This window comes from Oncorhynchus clarkii, chromosome 18 (assembly GCF_045791955.1).
Source record: "Oncorhynchus clarkii lewisi isolate Uvic-CL-2024 chromosome 18, UVic_Ocla_1.0, whole genome shotgun sequence".
NCBI classification, from domain to species: Eukaryota; Metazoa; Chordata; class Actinopteri; order Salmoniformes; family Salmonidae; genus Oncorhynchus; species Oncorhynchus clarkii.
The window spans coordinates 2,666,065-2,675,187 of record NC_092164.1 but is presented as its reverse complement, the minus strand read 5'-3'; the positions used below and the strand labels follow the sequence as shown (position 1 = coordinate 2,675,187).

Here is a 9,123-nt window from a genome sequence, read left to right as displayed (position 1 = left end):
GTGAGGCAGCTTGATGTACAGTACACCCCCTGGACAGGACACTAGTCTATCGCCTGTTTCTGTAGTGAGACAGCTGGATGTACAATACACCCGCCCTAATGAATTATAACCAGATTCTGTTCATGCTTTTATTGACATGATATGCCAGGATCGGCCATCAACTGTTTTTATTGAGAAATGGTAATATACTTCTATGTCAGCATCATGGACTGTCAGCTCTGGTGGACATTCCTGCAGTCAGCATGCCAATTACACGCTCCCTCGAAACTTGTGACATCTGTGTTGTGTGACAAAACTGCACATTTTAAAGTGGCCTTTTATTGCCCCCCCCCCCCCCCCAGCACAAGGTGCACCTGTGTAATGATCATGCTGTTTAATCAGCTTCTTGATATGCCACACCTGTCAGGTGGATGCATTATCTTGGCAAAGGAGAAATGCTCACTAACAGGGATATAAACAAATGTGTGCACAAAATTTGAGAGGAAAAAGCTTGGAACATTTGTGGGATTGTTTATTTCAGCTTCATGAATCATGTGACCAACACTTTACACCAGGAAGTAAATGAGTTAATAGACCAATAAGAAAGACGTCGAAACCTCTCTGCCAATAACAGATCATTTACTTTACACGCTGCCTTTTATGAGGTTGGAATAATACTGACAAATTTAGAGAATTACGATAATGACCTTTTAAGTGTAAGAGGTGTTTAAAAATACATTTCAGCCTGTTCTGGTTGGATGGTTTTGACCTGCCTGGTGACATCACCAGGAAGTAAATGAGTTAATAGACCAATAAGAAAGACGTCGAAACCTCTCTGCCAATAACAGATCATTTTCAGTTTTCCAGACCACTCCCAGACAGTCATAGCTAAATTCTTGCTTGAGAAATAGCTCTTTGCTAAAAGAAGCTATTTTAGTTTCTTTCTGACCATTTTAATGAAAAAACAATCACAGTAAGGTACTTACCCAGAGATGATTTAATATTGAGATGTTAAAAAATTATAACATCTGCATTGGACCTTTGACCCTGAAGAGAGGATGTAGCAGTCTGGTCTCAGACCTAGAAAAGATGGGGCAAAGTGCTGTTGGTCTGCAGAGCAGAGCTAGGACATGCCGCGGGGAGCTCTTGTCTGCGTTGTCTGTAGAAACCTCACGTGTGTTGGTCCGTCTCCATATCAGTAGCTGGTGAGAGTAGTGTGTTCTCCTCTGAGACATGTTCTACACCACAGGGAGAAGGGTGACCACATCTCCTAGATATATTCCTGACTCATGCAACTGCATGTGCTACACTGAGTGTATGGTTGACCACAAGACTGTTAAAGCCTGCAGAGCTAAAGCCAAGGCGAGCATGGCTCCCCTCAAGCCTGCTGCTGGTTTTTGTAGTACTCTCTCAGCATAGCTGCTGGTCTTTGTAGTTCTCTCAGCCTAGCTGCTGGTCTTTGTAGTTCTCTCAGCCTAGCTGCTGGTCTTTGTAGTTCTCTCAGCCTAGCCGCTGGTCTTTGTAGTTCTCTCAGCCTAGCCGCTGGTCTTTGTAGTTCTCTCAGCCTAGCCGCTGGTCTTGGTAATTCTCTCAACCTAGTTGCTGGTCTTTGTAGTTCTCTCAGCCTAGCCGCTGGTCTTGGTAATTCTCTCAACCTAGCTGCTGGTCTTTGTAGTTCTCTCAGCCTAGCCGCTGGTCTTTGTAGTTCTCTCAGCCTAGCCGCTGGTCTTTGTAATTCTCTCAACCTAGCTGCTGGTCTTTGTAGTTCTCTCAGCCCTGCTGCTAGTGTTGGCTCACTGAGCTAAAGCGAAGTCATTGCCCGGGTAGCTAATGTGAGTCTTCAGCTCTACAACAAGGTTTCTCTCATCCCTGCTGTTGGTCCTTAACATCCAGTTTGTGCACCACCCTGAAGGCCTCTAGGAACTCGTTGAAGTCGATGCTACCATCCTTGTTGAAGTCTATACTCTTAGCCAGTTCATCTATGGCCCGGTCATCCACCTCCACACCTAGGTGAGCACTAAACAGATGCCAGGTCTGACGGAACTCCTCGATGGATATCTGACCTGGATGGGGAGAGACAGTGAGAGAAACTAAGGAATACTAAAACGGTTTTCTGTCTAACAAGCTAATGGTTAATATAGCATGATGTGAACTAGCAGGCGTATGAGCTGTAAAAGTCATCAGAGTAACGTACCAGAGTGGTCTTTGTCCATGATGTTGAAGATAATTTCAAGGTCTGTTCGATATCTGTAAAGAGTTTTAGCCAAGTTTGGAGTGACCTGAACAAAACACAGAGGGAGATTTTGTGAAAGGAGCAGCTTTATTGATTGCCAAATAAAATCAATCAATTGATCGATCAGTCTCTTCCTGGTTCTGACCTGGGGTATGGGTTGTCCCGGGCCCATGTCCTCGAAGCAGGACTGGTAGTCGATGCTGCCATCTGGTGCCAGCCGTGCCAGGCGCGGGCGCAGAGTCCTCCAGGGCAGGTCCAGTCTCACGACTGACTCCACCACCAGGGCCCACTCACAGACAGAGATACAGCCTGGAACAGACAGTCTAACTCACTGACAGAGATACAGCCTGGAACAGACAGTCTAACTCACTGACAGACATACAGCCTGGAACAGACAGTCTAACTCACTGACAGACAGAGATACAGCCTGGAACAGACAGTCTAACTCACTGACAGAGATACAGCCTGGACCAGACAGTCTAACTCACTGACAGACAGAGATACAGCCTGGAACAGACAGTCTAACTCACTGACAGACAGAGATACAGCCTGGACCAGACAGTCTAACTCACTGACAGAGATACAGCCTGGAACAGACAGTCTAACTCACTGACAGAGATACAGCCTGGAACAGACAGTCTAACTCACTGACAGACAGAGATACAGCCTAGAACAGACAGTCTAACTCACTGACAGACAGAGATACAGCCTGGAACAGACAGTCTAACTCACTGACAGAGATACAGCCTGGAACAGACAGTCTAACTCACTGACAGACAGAGATACAGCCTGGACCAGACAGTCTAACTCACTGACAGACAGAGATACAGCCTGGAACTGACAGTCTAACTCACTGACAGACAGAGATACAGCCTGGAACAGACAGTCTAACTCACTGACAGACAGAGATACAGCCTGGACCAGACAGTCTAACTCACTCACAGACAGAGATACAGCCTGGACCAGACAGTCTAACTCACTGACAGACAGAGATACAGCCTGGACCAGACAGTCTAACTCACTGACAGACAGAGATACAGCCTGGACCAGACAGTCTAACTCACTGACAGACAGAGATACAGCCTGGACCAGACAGTCTAACTCACTGACAGACAGATATACAGCCTGGACCAGACAGTCTAACTCACTGACAGACAGAGATACAGCCTGGAACAGACAGTCTAACTCACTGACAGACAGAGATACAGCCTGGACCAGACAGTCTAACTCACTGACAGACAGAGATACAGCCTGGAACAGACAGTCTAACTCACTGACAGACAGAGATACAGCCTGGACCAGACAGTCTAACTCACTGACAGAGATACAGCCTGGAACAGACAGTCTAACTCACTGACAGACAGAGATACAGCCTGGACCAGACAGTCTAACTCACTGACAGAGATACAGCCTGGACCAGACAGTCTAACTCACTGACAGACAGAGATACAGCCTGGAACAGACAGTCTAACTCACTGACAGACAGAGATACAGCCTGGAACAGACAGACTAACTCACTGACCGAGATACAGCCTGGACCAGACAGTCTAACTCACTGACAGAGATACAGCCTAGAACAGACAGTCTAACTCACTGACAGACAGAGATACAGCCTGGAACAGACAGTCTAACTCACTGACAGACAGAGATACAGCCTGGACCAGACAGTCTAACTCACTCACAGACAGAGATACAGCCTGGACCAGACAGTCTAACTCACTGACAGACAGAGATACAGCCTGGAACAGACAGTCTAACTCACTGACAGACAGAGATACAGCCTGGACCAGACAGTCTAACTCACTGACAGACAGAGATACAGCCTGGACCAGACAGTCTAACTCACTGACAGACAGAGATACAGCCTGGACCAGACAGTCTAACTCACTGACAGAGATACAGCCTGGAACAGACAGTCTAACTCACTGACAGACAGAGATACAGCCTGGACCAGACAGTCTAACTCACTGACAGCCTGGAACGGACAGTCTAACTCACAGACAGATAGAGATACAGCCTGGAACAGACAGTCTAACTCACTCACAGACAGAGATACAGCCTGGACCAGACAGTCTAACTCACTGACAGACAGAGATACAGCCTGGACCAGACAGTCTAACTCACTGACAGAGATACAGCCTGGAACAGACAGTCTAACTCACTGACAGAGGTATAGCCCGGAACAGACCCAGCACAGAGTCACTAATGATACACAATGATGGGCGCGTTCCAGGTGATCTTTATGGCAGGTGGCTACACATCTCAGAACATGACTATGTCATAGGAGTTTGGGGTGTTCTTTAACAGCTGGCAGGTGTTATTGGGTGTTATTGCCAAAATATCTTACCACTGTTACTTGTGTCATACTGCTGAAAGGCAGCCATGAGTTCTGAGCGATGAGAAAACAGCTTCTCCTGTACAGCCCTTACAGCTGAACCCTCTGCCACGTTCACCCTGCGGACGGACGGACACACACACACACGATAATCAACTCATTGTCACGCTCTGTATGTAGAGACCAGTAGGAACCGTGATCCCCCAGCCCCTACCTCCACCTCCACCTCAGCCCCTACCTCCACCCCAGATCCTACCTCCACCTCCACCCCCTACCTCCACCTCCACCCCAGCCCCTACCTCCACCTCCACCCCCACCCCAGCCCCTACCTCCACCTCCACCCCAGCCCCTACCTCCACCCCAGCCCCTACCCCCACCTCCACCCCAGCCCCTACCTCCACCTCCACCCCAGCTCCTACCTCCACCTCCACCCCCTACCTCCACCTCCACCTCCACCCCAGCCCCTACCTCCACCCCAGCTCCTACCTCCAGCTCCACCCCCTACCTCCACCTCCACCTCCACCCCAGCCCCTACCTCCACCTCCACCCCAGCCCCTACCTCCACCTCCACCCCAGCCCCTACCTCCACCTCCACCCCAGCCCCTACCTCCACCTCCACCCCAGCCCCTACCTCCACCCCAGCCCCTACCTTCACCTCCACATCAGCCCCTACCTCCACCCCAGCCCCTACCTCCACCTCCACCCCAGCCCCTACCTCCACCTCCACCCCAGCCCCTACCTCCACCTCCACCCCAGCTCCTACCTCCACCTCCACCCCCTACCTCCACCTCCACCTCCACCCCAGCCCCTACCTCCACCTCCACCCCAGCCCCTACCTCCACCTCCACCCCAGCCCCTACCTCCACCCCAGCCCCTACCTCCACCTCCACCCCAGCCCTACCTCCACCTCCACCCCAGCTCCTACCTCCACCCCCTACCTCCACCTCCACCCCAGCCCCTACCTCCACCTCCACCCCAGCCCCTTACTCCACCTCCACCCCAGCCCCTACCTCCACCCCAGCTCCTACCTCCACCCCCTACCTCCACCTCCACCCCAGCCCCTACCTCCACCTCAGCCCCTACCTCCACATTCACCCCAGCCCCTACCTCCACCCCAGCCCCTACCTCCACCTCCACCCCAGCCCCTACCTCCACCTCCACCCCAGCCCCTACCTCCACCTCCACCCCAGCCCCTACCTCCACCCCAGCCCCTACCTCCACCTCCACCCCAGCCCCTACGTCCACCTCCACCCCAGCCCCTACCTCCACCTCCACCCCAGCCCCTACCTCCACCTCCACCCCAGCCCCTACCTCCACCTCCACTCCAGCCCCTACCTCCACCCCAGCCCCTACCTCCACCTCCACCCCAGCCCCTACCTCCACCTCCACCCCAGCCCCTACCTCCACCTCCACCCCAGCCCTTACCTCCACCTCCACCCCAGCCCCTACCTCCACCTCCACTCCAGCCCCTACCTCCACCTCCACCCCAGCCCCTACCTCCACCTCCACCCCAGCCCCTACCTCCACCCCAGCCCCTACCTCCACCTCCACCCCAGCCCCTACCTCCACCTCCACCCCAGCCCCTACCTCCACCTCCACCCCAGCCCCTACCTCCACCTCCACCCCAGCCCCTACCTCTGAGTCAGGGTGAGTTTCCTGGTATTCCTGCTGACCTGGTACTGGAAGAAGCGAGGGACCAGCTCTCTGCCCAGTTTAATGTAGGCTCCACGGTTACTACCCTCCTCATAGTAGTTAGACGCAGAGAAAATGGTGATCACCTGAAAGAACAAAATACACTTAGATCTTATAGAGTCAGGTGGTCTACTAGAGTCAGGTGGTCTACTAGAGTCAGGTGGTCTACTAGAGTCAGGTGGTCTACTGGAGTCAGGTGGTCTACTAGAGTCAGGTGGTCTACTAGAGTCAGGTGGTCTACTAGAGTCAGGTGGTCTACTAGAGTCAGGTGGTCTACTGGAGTCAGGTGGTCTACTAGAGTCAGGTGGTCTACTAGAGTCAGGTGGTCTACTAGAGTCAGGTGGTCTACTAGAGTCAGGTGGTCTACTAGCCATGGGGGGGGGGGGTAACCCAGACACAGACACATTAACTATCATATATCTTATAGAGCTAGTCCTGTTGTCTGCTAACCATCATATATCTTATAGAGCTAGTCCTGTTGTCTGCTAGCCATCATATATCTTATAGAGCTAGTCCTGTTGTCTGCTAGCCATCATATATCTTATAGAGCTAGTCATGTTGTCTGCTAGCCATCATATATCTTATAGAGCTAGTCCTGTTCAATGGAGATTAGAAACAGGCCTAACAGATCACCTGTCCGTCGTGGCAGACTTCGTAGCCCTCCTGTTTACACTCATGTGATCTGATCAGCAGAGTCATGCCGTGTCTCTCCAGCAGGCGTCTGGTCACGTCTGGCCCGAAGTAACTGCCTCCTCCCCTGAAGGTGTTGGGACTGCAGCCTGGCTGGCTCTTCGGGTCGCTCCACAGCAAATCTACTACCTTCAACACGACACACAGTCAGAATGGTCACTACTACCGGAATGCAGGATAACTTCCTGTTGGACAATGTTTCAACTATATATCAACTTTACTAGGAAGAGAAAAGAGCAGGAAGCCAAATTCTGCAAGTCTATTTTGTAATCTTCTTGATCCACCCAACCACCACGGTTTAGCCTCCAGCCTGTAGGTGGCGCTCTGCTCTCACCTGTTTCCACTCCAACTCCTCCCTGGGCGGCTGACGGACGGGGAGGGCGGTGAAGGAGTCCAGGAAGGGCACCTAACAATAATAATATATTATTAATATTGTTATTATTATTATTGGTTGTTATTATTATCATCATCATTAGGAAGAACACCTGGAGGTTGTCGGTGGGGCTCAGCATGCTGGGAGAAAGGCAGCGGCACAGAGTGAGGCGGGACGACCCCCGGGGGGAGCAGAGTGAGGATGAGGAGGAAGAGGAGGAGCTGCCCTGTCTGGTGAGGTGACGTCTCTTCTTGGGGGTGTTGCCATGGTCCTGACCCCTGCTCCTACACCTGGGGCTCTCTGGCTGGCCCCTGCTCCTACACCTGGGTCTCTCTGGCTGGCCCCTGCTCCTACACCTGGGGCTCTCTGGCTGGCCCCTGCTCCTACACCGGGGGCTCTCTGGCTGGCCCCTGCTCCTACACCGGGGGCTCTCTGGCTGGCCCCTGCTCCTACACCGGGGGCTCTCTGGCTGGCCCTGAGTAGAGTAGAGAATATTTATTATCCATGATTGTAGACTTTACAGCTGATAGTCAATAAAATACATATATACAAAATAAAACAAGAACAGAATGTAATACTGAACATCCTACTATATCAGGATGTGACCTGTCTACTGCTCCTAGTCACCTCCATCCTACTGTATCAGGATGTGACCTGTCTACTGCTGCTAGTCACCTCCATCCTACTGTATCAGGAACTGACCTGTCTACTGCTCCTAGTCACCTCCATCCTACTGTATCAGGAACTGACCTGTCTACTGCTCCTAGTCACCTCCATCCTACTGTATCAGGAACTGACCTGTCTACTGCTCCTAGTCACCTCCAGATGGTTCAGACTCCTCCTAGGAAGCCTCAGGGCAGATTTCACCTGCCAATCAGTAGACAGAGGAAAGAGAGTACCGTTATCTTGAATCCCCACTGACTGAATGTCACTCTGTTTCACTACAGTCAGGGATGGAAATGAAGCCAGTCTGCTAGCCCGAGGCTAGTACGTTTCAGACCGGGTCAGTAGAAAAATGTGTCCAACTAGCCCTGCCGTTAAGGATATTTTGTATTTTCAAAGATCTCATGGCACTTATTTCGGACCCGAGCCAGTAAAAATTGTGGTCTACTAGCCCGGCTAGCCAGTGGCAACAGTCCTTCAGTTTTATCCCAGCCAGTGTGGATTGCAGGCTAGAGAACAGTAGGATGAATCTTTGTTGTTCCAAATGGCAGACGGTTTTGTTGACAGAAAACAAGGTCATATGATTCTCTCAATGGAACAACTACACATTCTGATATCTGGACCATTTCCTCATAGGCTACTACCCAGGACCTACCGTACAGGACCTACTACCCAGGACCTACCGTACAGGACCTACTATCCAGGACCTACCGTACAGGACCTACTATCCAGGACCTACCGTACAGGACCTACAGTACAGGACCTACTATCCAGGACCTACCATACAGGACCTACCATACAGGACCTACTACCCAGTACCTACCCTACAGGACCTACCGTACAGGACCTACCGTACAGGACCTACTACCCAGGACCTACCGTACAGGACCTACCGTACAGGACCTACTGTACAGGACCTACTACCCAGGACCTACAGTACAGGACCTACTACCCAGGACCTACCGTACAGGACCTACCGTACAGGACCTACTACCCAGGACCTACCGTACAGGACCTACTACAAAGGACCTACTACAAAGGACCTACTGTATAGGACCTACAGAATAGGACCTACTACCTAGGACCTACCGTACAGGACCTACTACCCAGGACCTACCGTACAGGACCTACTATCCAGGACCTACCGTACAGGACCTA

At 51.6% G+C, this 9,123-nt stretch overlaps 1 protein-coding gene across 1 annotated transcript in view; it reads right to left on the bottom strand.

Moving 5' to 3' along the window:
- Window positions 1-1,646: 1,646 nt before the first annotated feature.
- The window catches only part of LOC139372833 (serine/threonine-protein phosphatase with EF-hands 1-like), a 22,125-nt gene continuing 14,648 nt past the window's right edge, over window positions 1,647-9,123 (bottom strand). The window contains exons 10-18 of the mRNA XM_071112662.1: window positions 8,101-8,169; window positions 7,415-7,600; window positions 7,264-7,335; window positions 6,873-7,058; window positions 6,183-6,325; window positions 4,560-4,666; window positions 2,358-2,521; window positions 2,174-2,258; window positions 1,647-2,042 (exon numbers count right to left, since the gene is read on the bottom strand). Of these exons, the coding sequence (XP_070968763.1) occupies window positions 1,843-2,042; window positions 2,174-2,258; window positions 2,358-2,521; window positions 4,560-4,666; window positions 6,183-6,325; window positions 6,873-7,058; window positions 7,264-7,335; window positions 7,415-7,600; window positions 8,101-8,169 (1,212 nt within the window). The 3' untranslated portion in view covers window positions 1,647-1,842. The remainder of the gene's footprint in view (window positions 2,043-2,173; window positions 2,259-2,357; window positions 2,522-4,559; window positions 4,667-6,182; window positions 6,326-6,872; window positions 7,059-7,263; window positions 7,336-7,414; window positions 7,601-8,100; window positions 8,170-9,123) is intronic.